The sequence below is a fragment of the Lissotriton helveticus genome, chromosome 8 (genome assembly GCF_964261635.1).
Source record: "Lissotriton helveticus chromosome 8, aLisHel1.1, whole genome shotgun sequence".
In the NCBI taxonomy this organism is placed as follows: Eukaryota; Metazoa; Chordata; class Amphibia; order Caudata; family Salamandridae; genus Lissotriton; species Lissotriton helveticus.
This window is the reverse complement of record NC_136069.1, coordinates 723,497,179-723,515,509: the sequence shown is the minus strand read 5'-3', so window position 1 is coordinate 723,515,509 and position 18,331 is coordinate 723,497,179. Positions and strand designations below refer to the sequence as shown.

At 40.3% G+C, this 18,331-nt stretch overlaps 1 protein-coding gene across 9 annotated transcripts in view; it reads left to right on the top strand.

Annotated features, from left to right (window-relative positions):
* Nucleotides 1-18,331, top strand: part of DOCK9 (dedicator of cytokinesis 9) — a 1,161,971-nt gene that overhangs the window by 692,048 nt on the left and 451,592 nt on the right. For all 9 annotated transcript variants that reach the window (XM_078657525.1, XM_078657521.1, XM_078657523.1 and 6 more), the window contains exons 24-25: nt 927-1,042; nt 2,352-2,421. In XM_078657525.1, the coding sequence (XP_078513651.1) occupies nt 927-1,042; nt 2,352-2,421 (186 nt within the window). The remainder of the gene's footprint in view (nt 1-926; nt 1,043-2,351; nt 2,422-18,331) is intronic.

Genomic DNA, 18,331 nt, shown 5'->3' with positions numbered 1-18,331 from the left:
TGCATTGAGCAAACATTCAGATCTGTCGGCTCCCAAACATTCACGAGACATCTACAGAAACATTATCAGTTTACTTATAAATCACAGTCCAACAAGTAACTTGTTTCAATGCAGTTCAGATGTATTCTGGACTGAATTCTTATTGCACTGGAAGGGAGAATAGGTTCTACTGAAGTGGCATACCCTTTTGTGAAATCAGCTTGCTGAAAATCATTGCCTAGGTTTGTATGAACCCTGTATGAGACCGATTCTGGAGAAGGTACTCTAGTAAGCTGGTTTGTAGAGCAAAAATTAGTGCTAATTCTTTGTTAACATTCAATGTATCAATTTCCCTAACTAGGGTTTTTATTACATAAAACAAGTAAATCTATAGAAGAAGAAATGTTGCTGATGAAATAGTCACCTATGACAGTGGTGGCAAGTGTTGGTGGAATCACCTACAACTCATTGCGCTACCTGCACTTGATCATATGCCCTCCTTTACTTGCATGATGAAGTCATCCTGACAGCATTTTACCCTATGGTCAAACACAGAGCATGGGGAACAGCAGATGCAAGCTAAACCAGAAGCTTTGATATTTGTGCATCCTGGAGTGTTTTTATTTTCATGATACACTTTTATTGGGATTGACCTCTGTGCCTTTTGTTTTTCATTTCACGTTTTCTTTACACTAGCTTTCCCGTGCATCCGAGTTGCACTTCACGATGATGCTGCCAGAGCTGTTGACTGTTTTTGCAACCAGATTTGCAAGTCTGTTTTGATATAAAATTTTGATAAGACCTATTTCTATGGTTCATTAATTTCCTGTGATGTTATCATTGACGTTTTGGGATTATAGTAGATGAATATCCGATCTTTCTAAATTTACAAATTATGATTACAATTTATTAAAGTTCCTTTGAGACTCTTTATTCTTTTATCACAGAGTCTTCATGCCATGGAAGGATATGTGATGATTGCTTTCCTGCCAACCATCTTGAACCAAATGTTTAGAGTCCTCACTAGGGCTACCCAAGAGGAAATTGCTGTGAATGTAACAAGGTAAGTATTGTTAGTCATTATTTGTTATGTGTACCACCTCCCTGTTAGTACACCACACTAACCTGCTGCACAGGGAGACAACCTAAATTGCTTTTGTGAAAAAATGTTAAGTCAGTATGACTAAGCATGTAGTGTGAACGAAGCTTTTCTCTTCAGAGATCTATTACCGAACAGATCCTAAGTTCCTTTCCCAGAAGGCAATTATGAATCGTAAATCCGTGAAGTGCAGCTTAAATCAGAGTTGTTAACTGTTGCCCAGAGTGAAAGCGGCTACTTTAAATCCTGTGCTCCACTTGCAAATTTGATGTGAGCCAGTTAAACCAAGTACACCCTTCAATGTCTAAAGTCCACCCCTGGATAGCTAGAAATCCAATAATAAGTAAATTTGCTTTGACTAAATGATGGTAGATATCCAAGAGTACTTGCATGGAAATGGACTAAAATGCAGATGTGCTTCAGCCAAGCAGGCACTCTCCTCCAGTATTAGATCTTTCATAGATTCGCATTCTTGAATGATTCCCCATCGTCGAAGTGGGAGTGCCACCGTATAGTAAAGCAGTATGTATCACTATCATAGGCTATAATGGCAATGAAAAGTCATTTTAATAGCCTATATTTGTCCTTTTTTAAAACAAATGTACTAAGTAGTGATACATGCTGCTTTACTATGGTACCGGTGGACTCCAGTTTCAATTAATGGGAATGATTCAAGCATGTGAATCTATGAAAGATACCAGTACTGGAGAACTGCAGTTACAGGTAAGTAACTAATTTTCGCCTGGTCCTGAGCTCTCTTTCCACAGCAATCAGAGCATAGTGGCAGTGCAAAATTAACACTCTTTTCCAACAATTGTGGTCAGAACATGCTCGCCTCTTCCTTTTTTCCAAGTGTTGCTTGATTCTTGTATGTCATAGGCTTGCCTGCTAGATCTTTCTCAAATGTTTGTGGATCCCAACTGGAAACGCAACAACCTAAGCTGCATTTGCCTGGAAAGGGAAGTGGGAGAAATGATAAGCACAGGGACATGCAATGGAAAATGGAAGTAATCACTAGCAAGTCAGACAAATGAAATCTTATCCTTCATGTAACTCACCAGCCCACTACATACATCACTGATGGGCCTGAGTTCCTAGCCCTGACACTGCATAGTTTTACCAGGTATGCACAGTAATCCCTCGAATGCCCTCGCTGGACTGATGCCAAAGCTATGATCAAATAGCAACAACTGCTTGTTGTAACATGCTTGGACATTAAGATGGTAACTCTGGCAAAGACTAATGCTAAACTGGTTTCATTAATTTTGTCTAGGGTCATCATCCATGTTGTTTCTCAGTGCCATGAAGAAGGATTGGAGAGCTACTTGAGGTCATATGTTAAAGTAAGAAAATCAAATTTTCGTATTTCACAATTTTTATTTCATCAGTATTTGCTTATTGAAACTGCATTCTAGGAGCTCCGAGTGTCTTGCTACAGAACCTAAACTGCATCTGAATGTGCATACAGGACATACTCTTTACTATCCTTTAAAGATCATGTTTTGAAATTAATCATTGTTTAGTTTTACTTATGTTTATTACTTGACACTTAGAATGATGACATCTTGTGAGGCATTGTGTTGAAGTGAAGTATACTACTACGCTTTTTCTTGTGGATCACCACAATATGGAAACCCAGCCAGGGGGAGCTCCTCCATTTGAGTGGAGGAGCTTCGCCCCACTGAAATACCCCCAGAGAAGAAAAATATAATGGTAATGAAGTTAATTCATTACCATTTTATTTTTAGTCACGCCATCCTGACTAGAACGTCAGAACGGGGGCAGGGCTGCTGCTGACTGACAGCAGCAGAGAGAGCAGGCCACATTCAGTTTAAAGTGTGCATGTCTTTTTGGCTGGCTGTCTTAAGACGGCCAGCCACACATGCACTCTTTAAACCTCTCTAACCAAGCTGTCTTAACACAGCTGGGTTAGAGAAAGCAAAATCCTCCAATGCTGGTCTGAGAGCTGATAGAGGCCACTCCCATCAATCCTGGCACTTCTGTCATGCTGGTGAGAGCAGCGTCACGATTGGCTTGGGAGTTTGGAGGCTGGCTGCCTTGAGGAGAGAAGACCATTGAGGAGGACGTCGCGCTCCCAGGTAAGTGGTTTTAATTTAACAAAAAAACATTTTAGTGACCCACCCGCCCAACCACCCTTGGGACATGCCAGCTGCCGTTAGTACCAGCCACAGAATTAATATTTGTGCTTGCAAAATTTTCTGGGACTTATTCTAACGACCACATCCCATGTCAAACAGAAGCCCTCACTGATATCACTTATTAAAACAATCTCATCCAGTGATCTGAAATGATCTTGCCTGGGCTCAGCTTTATTCTTCCTCAAGTACAGTATTGGCAGGGTATCTTGAGGCATGTATTTAAGCATGACTGTGGAGTCAAGTGAAACCTATTTTGCTTAACCATTTCCAAATGGCATAGAGAAGAGAGTGCCTTTCGAGATTCAGGACTTTGTATCTACCATGAGATTGCTTTATCTTTTTTTGCAAGGTCCTCCCTAAATAGACATAAGTGTTTCAATGAATTATTGCATAGAAGATTCCTTGATGAATGCATACTTGAGCACCCCTTCTGTCTGGATGTCCTTAAATACTATGAGCCCCCTTTGCAGTTAACACTTTTGTTTCACAAATCCTGTAATTCACAAAGGCACAAGATTTGTTAACGCAAAACTCTAACCTGCAATGTACTAAACTCATTTTGTGAGTCGGAAACATCTTTATGACTCCTTAAGTGGGTTTTGCGACCCATTGTAATGGTAATTGGGAGAGAGCATGAAAAGGATTGCCCCCTCCTCATTGCGAGTTGCAATGGTATGCATCAAGGTTATTCAACCGTAATTGCAGTCACAGCCAATGATCAGTTATCAATACCACAAAGGAGGTGGTAACTTATCATTGGGGAAAATATCACTTTGGGACACCAGTTCTGATAAGCTACTTCAGGGAAAGAAAGCAAGCAGTGGTCTAGGGTCCACTGTTTGCTCCCCCTAATGTATTCCAGAAACTAAATAAATACATATGTACATATCACCCAGTGGCGGACACCACTGGGTTGTTATAGTTAGGATCTTGGTTCCGTAGGAAATGCCTTTTTCTGTAGCTAATACATTTGGTGCTGTTTGCCGAATCTTCATGAAACTTCCCAAAAAGGTGCTTCTTTCTGTCTAGTTTGTGCATGTAACTTTTTGGGGTGATCCGTCAAGGAGGGGCCAAAGAAAACGGGGGTCCCAAAATGCATTTTCCCCGTTCATTTTTCCACAGCTACAGCCCAAACCATTGAATGGAAGTTGCATCAAATTTGGCAGAATACTAGATTTTGGTTCTGAAAGGGTGCTTTTTGTGATTAGGTGTAAATCCTTTAAGTAGTTTTTGAGCAATGAATGCAAAAAAATGTATATTTTACGCTGTGGATGATCTCAAATAATTGGAACTTGTGCCCTTAGATAACTATAACTCACGCCCTCGTCATGCACTGCTAATTACCCTACATATTGTATTGTAATTGTATTTATATAGCACTTACTACACCTGACGAGGCGTCAAAGTGCTTTTTCGGCGAGTAGCACGCTACTCCGGGACCCATAGAGGGTTAGTGTTGAATTAGTATAGTGAAACATGCAAGTACATTTTAAGTGGTGGATAGGTTAGTCAGTTATAGGTTAGTCAGTTATTTGGATTCGGAAAGATAGCAGAATCTTGAAGCACGCTACTCCGGAAACCTATAAAGGATTAGGGCTGAATTAGTATGGTGAAATATGAAAGTAATTTGAGTGGTGGATATTAGTCAGTTATTTAGAGTGAGAAGGGTAGTGGAGGGATAAAAGGGAAGAAAGGTTTTTATTCATGTAGCACCTGTAACCCGTAATGGGTTTTGAAGCGCTTTTCTGGCGAGTAGGATGCTACTCTGGAACCCATAAAGGATTAGTGTTGAAAATGTAGTAAAGTGAAGTATGAAGTAATTTGAGTGGTGGATATGTTATTCAGTTATTTGGATAGAGAGGGGTAGGTTGCGGGATAGAAGAGGGAAAGAGGTTTGTATTTATCTAGCGCTTGCTACCCCTTGACCAGGTTTTGAGGTGCTTCATTTTCGAGTAGCACGCTACTCTGGAACCCATAAAGGATTAATGGTATTTTAGTATAGTGGAATATGGAAATTGAGAAGTGAACATGTTAATCTGTTATTTTGATTGAAAATGATAGTGGAGAGACAGAAGAGTGAGATATTTTTTTTATTTTTTTTTTAGGTCAGTGCAGTAGGAGGAGGATTTTGGATATGTAAATGGTTTTTTGAGGGGAAGAGTCAGAGGGAAGAGTCTATAAAAGTTTGTTTTGGCGGATCTGTATAGTAAAAAGAGATGTCAGATGATGCAAGGGGGGAATAGAGTAGGAGAGAGTCTAGAAAGGGTTATTTTGGGAATCATAGCAGTGGTATGGGGTAAATGAGAAAGTGGATGTAGAGGATATATTGATATATGTATAGGGTGAGAGATAGGGTAGTGCTTTGGAAATAGTAGTAGAAAGAAGTTTGAGATGAGTCAGAAGATTGGGCCAGAGGACATATTCAGAGAAATATAGGCTGAGAAATAGGGCAGTGCATTTGAAATGCTAAATTAGAAGAAAGTGATAAATCTATAGATCCATAAGTACATTGAAAGTATATAGATGCATAGAGGAGGTAAGTATATGTAGATTATTGATAGAGGTACAGGATGAGATCTAGGATAGTGCATTGGATATGCTTTTTCAGGAGAAAGGTAATAGACCCACAGATCCAAGTACATGGAAGGTACATAGATACACAATGGAAGTAAGTACATGTAGACCAAAGATGATTGTTCTTTAATTTATTTATTTACTTAACAACAACATAATTATTCTACATGTTTATACAAAGCAATACACAAAGATAGGTACAGATCTATAGTGAAAATAAATGCTTATATACAGATAATATGCTGTAAATTTCTGTTTGCTTATGGTGCTTATGTGGATAAGAGCCAATTCTTGAGTAGCTTTCTGAAGATAAGGTGGTTGTCGGTTGATCTTATGTTGGGGGGTAAAGAGTTCCATAGTTTGGCTGCTTAAACAGAGAAGGATGTGCCACCCATAGTTTTTTTCTTATATCTTGCGATTTGGAGGCGAGATGCCCCTTTAGAGCATAGGCTCCTTTGTTGAATGTGTTTGGTGAATTTATTCCGGATGAAGAGTGGTCCCATTCCATGTATTGCTTTGTGGGTGATACAAAGTAGCTTGAACTTGGATCTTCTGGCAACCGGTAACCGATGGAGGGCTTTCCAGGCAGGTGAGATGTGGTCTCGCGGTTTGATATGCAAGAGTAGTCTGGCAGCCAAATTCTGAATCCGTTGTAGTCTTTTCATGGTCGTTAAAGGTGATCCGTGGTAGAGGCTATTGGTGTAATTGAGTTTGGACAGAGCAAGGGAGATGGTAGCTTGGACCTTGTGTAGAAATCCCAAATGAGGGAGTATTTGCGTGTCATCTGCATAGTTATAGCACGCAGTAATGACTTCATGTAGATGTTGAAAAGCGTGGGCGAGATGATAGATACACATAGAAAATCACTCATGACATGATCTATACTATTAGTGATAATATCACTTCAAAATTTGCAATGAAATTGTAGATGAGAACACTGTGCACAGCAGGGTGCGAGTCATAGTTACCTAAGGGCACGAGTTATTTCACTAGATAACTATAGTGAATTTCACAGGTTTTGTACATTTAAAACACCATGTTTTAACTGACATTTTCACTTAACTATAACTTCACACTAACAATTATATATACACGCACACACTGCACTCCAGGGAAGGTTTCAATATCTTTAATCCTTTTTTTTAGCAAAAGACGCATTTAGACGTAACAGTCTTGATCACTTTTGCAAAAAGCCATTTTATTTTACCATATATAGTGTCCTTTTTCCATTTTCCCCAGTGCAAAAGAGTAGTTTATTTGTAGTGTTTACAACATAAGCATCATCTTTTAATTTGAAATGAAATATATACCCTAAATTCATGGTCATGTTCATACCCAACAAACTCTGACTTGGCGCAAATAGTAAAATAAGTAAGCATTTAGCAATTCTTATTATTGCAATTTGGCCATACATTCATGCTGTGACTAATAATCAATTATGCCTCTCAATCACTGCGCATGGACTGTGTGTTCATTAATTTGTTTGCATATAAAATTTCAGACGTCGGAGAAAATAAAAATTGAAACCAGTCAAAATATATATATCAAACTAAAACGTATACCCATGCATTACGCTAATATCTAATCAATTGATTCTTTTATTTTTATGTTGTCATTAATTACGCAGTTATTCCCGATATCACTTGAATAGTGGGCACATATTTCTCTTTAACTGCTAGATTACCCCAATCTCAGACAGTAATAGCTCATAGATGTACATGAAACTCCTCATTGTGGTTATGCCTGAGGGGTCTTGGTCTTATATCTGATGATGTATTTAGATTCCAATTGTCTCAACATTCATACCCTGACTCCTTCACGTACTGGTTTCTCAAATTGATCTATGCCCCAAACTTTTAGAGATGTCAAATCCCCATCATGTTTTTGTTTGTAATGTCTCGCAACCGGATAATTGCCATCCAGGTTGTTAATTGCGCGTAAATGTTCCAATATCCTTTTCTGCATTGGACAAGTGGTGCTGCCTATATATAGCATTTTACAAGGGCATTTAAGCATATACACAACAAAGGAGCTCCTACACGTGTCATCTTATTGATTGCATACGTTCTACCATTTACTGTATATTCATTCAAAGAGATCCTGTGTCTGCAGGTTTTACATCTGGCACATTTCCAAAAGCCTTTTCTTTGTTCCAGTCCTAGCCATGATTTATTCTTAGCTTTCTTTTTTATAATAAAAAATACTACTCGTCAAGATCCAGACTAGTGAAGGTGCTTTCCTAAAAGTCAATCCATGGAATTGGACCAATCCTATCCTTTAAATAATTAAGCCTGCATATCAGATGCCAATGCTTTCTCAGAATCCCTCTTATCAAATTGACTTCTTTATTGTACAATGTCATTAATATAATATTATCCTGACCCTGAGGCTTCTTTCTTTAGATTTTTGCTCAAAAGATCTGTTCTTGTTACTGACTAAGTACGTTAATAAATTATGTCCTAGAACATGTAATAAGTGATGTAATATGTGAGGACATAAGCAGTGGATGGTGGGGTGCACGTTATAGTTAGTTCTGCTAACATTAACTGGTGAATATATATTACCTACTGGCGGTCGCCAGTAGGTATATATAGTTAGGATTTTTTCTCTATGGGATTTTTGAAAATTCTATGTCTAATAACTTTGGCGTTTGTGGACGGAATTGGCTGAAATTTTCAGGAAAATGGCACATTTTGTTTCTGAGCAGCCCTTGAAAATTTGGGGGGGGTTCGTCAAGGGGGGGCCGAGAAAAAAGGGGGGTCCCAAAACGTGTTTTTAACATTGAGTTTTCCATAGGGCGGTTGGCCTCACTTTTAGCCCGAACGGCTGAATGGATTTGCACGAAACTTGGCAAAATTGTAGGGACTGGTAGCCCGATGTGCCTTTTGTAGGTCTCAATATATGTGCTCCAGTGGATTTTGAGAAATTAACGTTTAAAAAAAGATATATATCTGTAACAGCGGACCTGGCAGCGTCCCAGGACGCGTACTTTTCGCGCAACGGAGCTTTGTGAAGCGAAGCTGATTGGTTCTCCGGCGTCTGTCAACATTCCAAAAAGTCCGTAGCGGCCGCCATCTTGTCTCTCGGTAGGATCGAGAGACAAGAGGAGGTCAAAACAAAGGGGGAAATAACTATAAGGGGGCATAGTAGATCCTCGCTGACCCCCTAGGTTTGACGTGGAGGTTTTAAAAGGGCCCCGCGGGGCAAAAAAAAAAAATAATAATAATAATCGAACGGCTGAATGGATTTGCACGAAACTTGGCAAAATATTAGGGACTGGTAGCCCGATGTGCCTTTGCTAGGTCTCAATATATGTGCTCCAGTGGATTTTGAGAAATTAACGTTCAAAAAAAGATATATATCTGTAACAGCGCTCCGCTTCGCGTAACGGAGGTTTGCGAAGCTGATTGGTCATTCTGTCACTGGGCTATAGTTGGGCTACATCTGGCTGATATTTGGGCTACATTTGTTTTTTTGTGTGTCTGGCGGCCATCTTTGGGCTACATTGGGCTACATTGGGCTTCATTGGGCTACATTGGGCTACATTTGGGCTCCAACATATATATAGGCCAATGTAGCCCAATATATATTTTTCAAAGTTAATTTTCGTAAAAACCACTGGAGCATATATCTTGAGACATAGCAAAGGCACATCGGGCTACCAGTCCCTACAATTTTGCCAAGTTTCGTGGAAATCCATTCAGCCGTTCGAGCTAAAAGTGAGTCCAACCGCCCTATGGAAATGAAGGAAATGAATGGGTAATTTGTAATTAGCAAATAGCTAATCGCAAACTAGGAATGGTAAAGAATCGCTATTTATTCCTTAAAGTTCGCTATTTAGGAAATGCAAAAAACTTTGATGATACATATGGCGGTTCATCTCTAACAAGATAAGAAGCATAGGGATACATTTATGATGACTGGCGCATCACCAGGGATGTGTTAGTCATTCTGTGCCGCTGTTCCGTCACCTATGGTGTGCTGCATTTACAATGCGGCGCATCATGGGGCAAAAACAGCACAGATGCGTGATGTATCTGTGCCGTAAAGGTGGCGCATTGCTGGAGTTGTATCGCAAGTGTGATGAAGCTCCAGCAAGGGTCGGGGGTGCCCCTGTCGCAGGGTTTCTGTTCTCACACAGAACTGTGGACAGAGGATTGGAACCTCGGCAAACTCACGTTAGTAATCAAAAACTCCTTAGCAAGCTAGGTACAGTGTCACATTGGATATAACAAACTCAATGTTTAGACAATCCAGAATATGAACTTATAGTACCTCAGGATACGTGGAACTCATGAACAGTCGGTCGTTATATATTTCTTAGAAACCAGAACATGGAGTTAAGAAGAACACATGTGTATTTGAAATGTTTATTTACTAATGCCGTCTTCTCAGGCGTAGTATCTTAGATAATACAAGTACACATATTATCAGTAGCAAAATTACCAGCATAGTTACTAGTACATAAAAAGCGAATGGTGATAGTATGTTAACATGCTGTAAATGAATAAGAGTTAGCAACACTTATAAGCAGCCGCGGGCCGTGGAGGGAGTTACGGTGAGGCAGGGAGGCGGGGAGGGGGAGAAGCAGGGTGGAGAATACAAGTATACATATTATCAGTAGCAAAATTACCAGCATAGTTACTAGTACATAAAAAGCGAATGGTGACAGTATGTTAACATGCTGTAAATGAATAAGAGTTAGCAACACTTATAAGCAGCCGCGGGCCGTGGAGGGAGTTACGGTGGGGCAGGGAGGCGGGGAGGGGGAGGGGCAAGGTAAAGAGGGCTCCACCCTGCTTCTCCCCCTCCCCGCCTCCCTGCCTCACCGTAACTCCCTCCACGGCCCGCGGCTGCTTATATCTCACCCTCCCTAATACACATATTATATTATTTGCTAAGAAGGTCTCTTTGTGTTGGTTTAGGGCGTGCCCATACTTTAGTGTCTTAGATTTGAAGGAATCACATCAGCATACACCAGCTCTCTCTTCATGTGAACCGCATCAACTGTTGTGTATGTGTGTTCGGCAAAGCAATATAAAACCCGCCTCATGCCCAGAATTGGCAGAAGTTGCACTTATGTTATGAGTATGAAGTCGTGGAGATCAGACCTCATAACAATTCTGTATCGTGTTGTTCTTGAAACTTTAGCACTCGCTGTACAGATATAGTTTAACAAGCAAAGCAGATAGTAGAGCAATAACATATTATTCTCATGTAAACCACGATGAACTACTAGGTGGAAAGCTAAAGCAACAACTAAGTGTCGTGTGCAGAAGTTGCAAAAAAGGAAAAATGGCGTTTAAACCGGTAATGAGCCCATGCTAACTTAACACGGTGTAAAGATATCCAGGACCTAGATGACACCTCCCCATGATCCGGAAACGAACTGAATAAGATAATAGAAGTGCCATCTCATGAGAGCAGATTGCAAGTTTATATGTGGACGGTCCGCAAGGTAAAGCATTAAAAACTAGGAAAATTTAATGCTAAAGAAAAATAAAACAGCCAAGTACTTTATCGAGTCTTAAGCCAATAGGCAAGGTAAATAATAAAAACTTGACAAATAAGTCAATGAATTGTCAATGAAATGCTAGTACTCAGCATATCAAACATGAAAAAGGTCTATGACATACCTGTGTATGCAAAATAAGCTGCAACAGCCTCCAATAGGAAGTCACCGTCTTCATCCGAAAACAGTTCAGCCATCCAATTTAAAAGCGGAAAAGAACATACGTGCTCTCCCAGCACCGGATCCTCTATCACCATCAGAGGACAGCTCGGTGGGTTTTCAAGAAAGCTCTGTTCCAAGAAAGACTGTGCTGCCGCCAGTAAATTCCAGGGACCAAGTAGTCCATGCATCAATGCCACAGCCATAATCCTTTCGCCAGGACAAACCAACTCGTGAGTAATGATAGGAGTCATCAGCTGATTAAAGTCGACGTCAGGAGAAACCGGTCCGCAGAGACACAAATCAATGGCCCAATCGAAATCACAGGTCAGGCAGTGAAATACAGGCTGGACACAGGTGAAGTAGGAGAATCGAAAAGATAATCCATATGCCGTGCTTAATATCGCCAACGGCATTGTGCCATAATATTCTAGCATGCGATTGCGGAACAGTGTCAGCAGCTGCAGGGTGGGAGGTTGCATAGGAGGGACATCCATATTTAAAAATGTAAAAAAGCACAAGAGCGTCTGCTGGTAATGCAAGTAAAAATGCCAATCCACGAACCAGAGTGGAGAAAATAGAATGAAAGGAAGCAGGGATGACTCCAAAGATTTTCTCAAATGAAGTCACGAGACCACTGGTAACAACTTTAAAAAAGTGCGCCAGGGCCTTTGTGGAGGATGCGTTAAAGATAGTCGGAACCATCTTGCTGAAATTGAAAGGCAAATCTGAATTGAAAAGGGTCTGCACCTCTGTACGGGTGTTCGCTATGTGAAGCACGAAAGTTTCACGGGCCGAACTCAAGGCCACCTCTCTCTGAGACAAAAGAGCTCTTATTCTTGCCATGCCGTTGAAATCTGTCCCAAGGTTGGTATTTGTGGCCAGATTGAAAACTCCCTATGTTCATGTGTGGGAGGAAATAGAACATTTCTGCAGCAAATAACCCGTTCACTTACTGTTACGATAAAAGGAATACTTTTAATTAACTCAGAACAATCTTCATTATTGAGCATCAAATAACTACCATTTTCCAACAACTTGAACGTGGGGATGATAGCAGGAACTGGCGTGCCTTGCAACACGCAAGCCATATTTGGTCGGTGTTTGTTGCATGAACCGTGTAACTGTATGTGCCTACACATTAGTGAATGATCTGGCGTCTCAGTGCATTCCTCTCCATTTAGATAAACTTCTTGATCATCTTTGAAACATCTGTATGTGTATTTTATATAATATAATATATTTATATTATATAACCTGTTGTGTTGTGGTATCTGATCTGGCGCCAGGACGCCCCTTCGCTGGGGCAGCTGTGCGCCTAATAAAAGTTATTAACATAACATAACATAACATATGGAAGCGACCAGACCTCATGAAGAAAAGCACTACCTAAAGGTTCATAACGACCTATTGGTATATATTTCATACAATTTGAAAACTTATATAAAGCAAAAGGCAGCGTTATTAAACCGTGGATAAGGCACGTTGCCAAAAAACCCGCAATCCTCTGCTGATGATGTCACTGAGCATGTCATGAATGATGTAATATGTGACATCATCAGCAGTGGATTACGGGTAATAGTATCTCTAGTTTCTCCCCTATAGCTGTCTTTCTTTTAACATAAGTGTCTGTTTCCTTCCCTTATACTTACTGTTTTTGGTTCGCTTCCGGTTCGCGTACCGGCGAGCGAACTGGGAAGCGAACTAAGAGAAATAGAGGTTGGCACAGTTCCAAATATTGTACCAATTTTTTAATAACGGGGAGGTAGTTCTGAAAAGAACTTTTTTTTAATTGTTTTTGTTTTATATTTTTTTTATTATTTTTCGGAACATTTTTTTACTTTTTTTGAATTTTTCTGAACAGTTTTATATTTTTTGGGGTTTTTCTTGGAGGGGGCAATGAAAACGATTCATTGTAAAGGGCTCAACAGGAGCAACAAAAACAAAAAAAGAAGTATTTATTATTTTGGGCGTTTCGTACAAACTTGCATATGATAGTCAATAGCTCTGTTGATCAGAGTGATGCTTCTTTCTCCGTAGGAAATGAATCCATCGCAAAATACGCAGATGTGTTTTACTTCACCAAATTTCATTTGTATATTTGGCACCATCTCCCTGCCCTCTGGTCCCGTTACTTCCGGTACAACAGATCTTCTGGCCATAATAGGGAGATTATCTAGGTCGTTCCGAAACTGTGCAGCACTGTAGTTGTTAGGATGCCACCTAGTCATATGGCGATGCATTGTGTAGTTTCCGAAACTGTATTTTTTCTCGGTTCCTCTGGACAGTCTATCTTGACATATAAGGCAAGTTACGTATCTTGCATTTACTTTTTTCTGACCTTTGGGAATTTTAAAAAATTGCCAAATGAAGTTTTCTTTCCGGTGAGACGTCCTGGGCTGCTCAGGCAAAAACTGCCTCTCTTCGTGCTCGTCGTCCTGTTCCTCTTCTTCCTCTTCTTGTTGAATTATAACTTGAGCAGGTGGTCCACTCTTCCTTGGATGTGGTGGAGGTGGTGGGGAAGCACCAGCTGAAGCTACTAAAGAAGCCATTGCTCAGTGATCACAAAGGGTCTTTCTCTCACAATGATGAAAGTCAGAGTGAGGAAAGAAGGAGGGATTTTCATCATTTGGGAAAAACAAGAGTTCTCAACCAATCAAAAGTGTTCATTTTAGATTATATGACCTAGTCTTACATCATTAGGAAACCAAAAGTGAAATGAACCAATGAAAAGTGTTATTACCAAGTCACATGACTTGCTGTGTTTATGTTAAGCGCTTTGCAGGGCCTCCCGGTTTGCTTCCAGAAACCTGCGCTTTGCGACTCGCTTCGCGTACCAGTTCGCTAACGTAGCACGTCATATGACGCATCACGCGACAACGTGAAACGTCATGCGGACGGGAGGCGTCACGATGTTGTTTTCTAACGCGGCACTTGCGGTAAAGAAACGTTTACCGGCTCGCGGTCTATTTCGCGGCATCAAGGTCAGCTAACGGGAAGCTTCCCGATTCGCGAAGCGGGAACGAAGAAAAAAAAATATTTTAAAAAAAAATTATTCATAAACATATAAAATATATTTTGGGATTTAAAGAAGAATACATTTTACAGCTACAGATATTAGCTGTTAAAAAACCAATGAAATTCACAGAAAAAACCATAGGTTATAGACCATATATAGTTAGGAATTAGCATTTACAAAACCTTGAAAATTCACTGAAAAAACCATAGGTTATAGACCATATATAGTTAGGAATTAGCATTTAGAAAACCTTATTTTACTCACACAAAACCATTGAAATTCCATATATAGTTAGTTGCACTAACTATATATCGCGCACCCGCAATCCACTGCTGATGATGTCACATATTACATCATTCATGACATGGTCAGTGACATCACTGATGACATCACTGATGACATCTCAAATGACATCACTGATGACATCATCTAGTGTCTGTGTGTTTTTGTAAAGTTTAAATACGTTTTACATATTGAAGAATGAGTGGATGTATGGAAGACTGAGTGTGTGTGTGGCTGGCTGGGAGGTGTGTGACTCTGTGCATATCAATGTGTACTTGTATCAGTGATTGTATAAGAGAGTAAGTATGTGTTAGTATATGTGTGAAAAGTATGGTGTTCTGTGTTTAACTATAGATGAGGAAATCGAAGTGTGATTGATTCTTCACAGGACTGACTAGGTGTATGAGTGCATATGATAGTGTTCTAATAATAACTGACTGTATGTATGAGTAATTGTATGGGTGAATGAGTGAATGTGTGTGTAGACGTACGAATCAGTGAGTGCGTATGTAGTAACTGGTATTGGTGTGTCATGATGTCATCAGTGATGTCATTTGAGATGTCATCATTGATGTCATTTCAGATGTCATTAGTGATGTCATCAGTGATGTCACTGAAGTATGGTGTTCTGTGTTTAACTGTATAGATGAAGAAATGGAAGTGTGATTGATTCTTTACAGGACTGACTTGGTGTGTGAGTAACTCCATGGATGAGTGGCAGTGTGTGACTGTCTGCATAGGTGTATGAGTGCATATGATAGTGTTGTAATAATGAGTGACTGTATGTATGAGTGATTGTATGGGTGAATGAGTGAATGTGTGTGTAGACGTAGGAATCAGTGAGTGCGTATGTAGTAACTGGTATTGGTGTGTCATGATGTCATCAGTGATGTCATTTGAGATGTCATCAGTGATGTCATCAGTGATGTCATTTGAGATGTCATCAGTGATGTCATCAGTGATGTCACTGACCATGTCATGAATGATGTAATATGTGACATCATCAGCAGTGGATTGCGGGTGCGCGATATATAGTTAGTGCAACTAACTATATATGGAATTTCAATGGTTTTGTGTGAGTAAAATAAGGTTTTCTAAATGCTAATTCCTAACTATATATGGTCTATAACCTATGGTTTTTTCAGTGAATATATATATATATATATATATTATATATATGCCACAATATTTTCAAAAAATGACGCTGGCACTCCACTCAGTAGCTTTTCAAAGGTTTTATTCCGAACTGTGGTCGCCTACGCATTTCAAACAAACGTTCTTGATCACGGCAGTTTAAAGACAGTTTGTCCCTTTTCTCTTTCTGCATTTATACACACACAATCATGCATTGCATTGTGGGACATGAAGTTTAGTGCATAAGCATTCAACAATTTTGAATGTGTTTCGCCATAGCATAACTCAGGGTATATAGGATCAGAGAAGGGCTGTTGTATTCATACACAAATACACATAAAATTGAATGGCCACAAGGGAGTTAAGTGGGAACAATTGGGCACTCAGCCAATAAATATATGCACGAAACATGGGAATTGTGGGCAGCAAGTATTAACGCATACTCAGGGTTAAAAATGCTGAAAACAAATAGTAGTCACGTAACACTACAAACAACCCCCTAATTTGCAAAATAGATGCAAATACTTCCAAAAAGATACACGAAAAATGTATATCGTAAGTTGGACAATGTTTAAAAATTGTTGAATGCTTATGCACTAAACTTCATGTCCCACAATGCAATGCATGATTGAGTGTGTATAAATGCTGAAAGAGAAAAGGGACAAACTGTCTGTAAACTGCCGTGATCAAGAACGTTTGTTTGAAACGCGTAGGCGACCACAGTTCGGAATAAAACCTTTGAAAAGCTACTGAGTGGAGTGCCATCGTCCTTTTTTGAAAATATTGTGGCTAATATTTCACGAGACACTGCCCTGGTCTCGAGGTGGCACCAGCTAATAAGAGTTTCCCCTGCGACATATATATATATTCACCTAACTATAACATCACTTTAATCTTTCTTTTTATTGTGAATGTCTAGGTTTATTTTTATGTAAAGTAATATTTTTTCCATATGTAAAGCCAACACCCTGCTGCACATGGCCTGTGGTTGTGTGCGGTGGGGGTGTTACATCCTTTGATCATGTATGGTTTGGATTTGGCCGTAGGGCCTGGCTTTTTGGGGCCATGAGGAAATAATTGGCAGCACAAGGAGCAGATCGGGTGTCATAGACTGTCATTGTTGTAGTGCGAAGTGCAGGTCTCACTAGAGCCTTGCATTGGCGGTTGTCGTTGTTAACGCAAAGCGCAGGTGCCGCTAGAAATTTGTGTTGACGGTCGTCGCAAGCCATTGTTTCATGGTGCACATAGGTCACTTTACTAGAGCCAAAAAACTCTGAATCTCCAAATTGTAGTCAGGAGGCGTAAACTCTGATGCCAGCCAAGGGTGCAGGATCTGGGGGTGATCAGGACTCACTCCAGCAGAGGCCAGCAGCAGAGCTCAGGCAGGCCTAGTTGATGCTGGTCACCTGTTGAGTTGTGGGGAGGTCTTGGACGCTTATTGTGTCCCTGTTGCCTAAACAGGAGATGACCTAAGTGGCCCTTGAAGTCACTTGTGGCAAGCCTGGATTCCAGCCAAGCAGGTCCAGTTTTCCTTCTTCAGCAAGCAGGGCAGTCCTTCTTCTGAACCCTCCACATTTCTGATGTGAGGTTCTGAAGGTGCCACTTTTGTACCTGGTGTCAGCCTTTGTGTGTGGGGATTCCCTGTCCTATCCCCAAAAGTGGGTCTGGTCCGTTCTTCCCCTGTCCGGGCACCAAACTGTCTAGGGTGATGAAGGCAAGAGCAGACCTGGTTTCCGGTTCCTTTGTGTGTGCTGCAGGCAGGGCCCTTTGAAGTGTAATCAGGGCAGGACACAACTTCTCCCCATGAATTGGTGTCTCGGGTTTTCATAGTGGATCATTGCAAACAAGATGAAAACTCGCACTTGACTTTTTTTCCTTGATCTTGTCTAACGTTTTTGCAGCCTGTACGTGTATTACTGTAATTGCTATATTGGCAACTATTCTGGGCTAGTGCTTTGTTCCTCATTACTAATTCCAGTCAAGAGATTGCTCAATGGACCACTGATGCATCTCACAGAGTAAGAGAGACAAAAATCAGCCTAGCCATCTGAGTAAAATCCAGTATAAACTTGTAACTTCCTGGGACGTTTTTGGCTTGTAATCTTATTGTAGGTTCCTGATAGTCACAACCTCAATCTGTTTGCCATTGAGATATTTTACTCTCTATTTTTGCTGTAGCACTGTCCATGGTCTTAAACAAGTTAAAACTATGGAGGCCATAATCCCCCTAGCCCACATTCCTTAAGGCATTTCCAAATTTCATATCAGCCAAAAATCTCTTCTTTAATAGACCACAACACTTAAGGACTGAAGAAATTCTTCATAAATTGTACATGAGACACTTCAAATATTTGCAGTGAGCACATAGAGGAGTTAAACAACACTGCTAAGCTCCCTATGAGCTCAGGGTGATA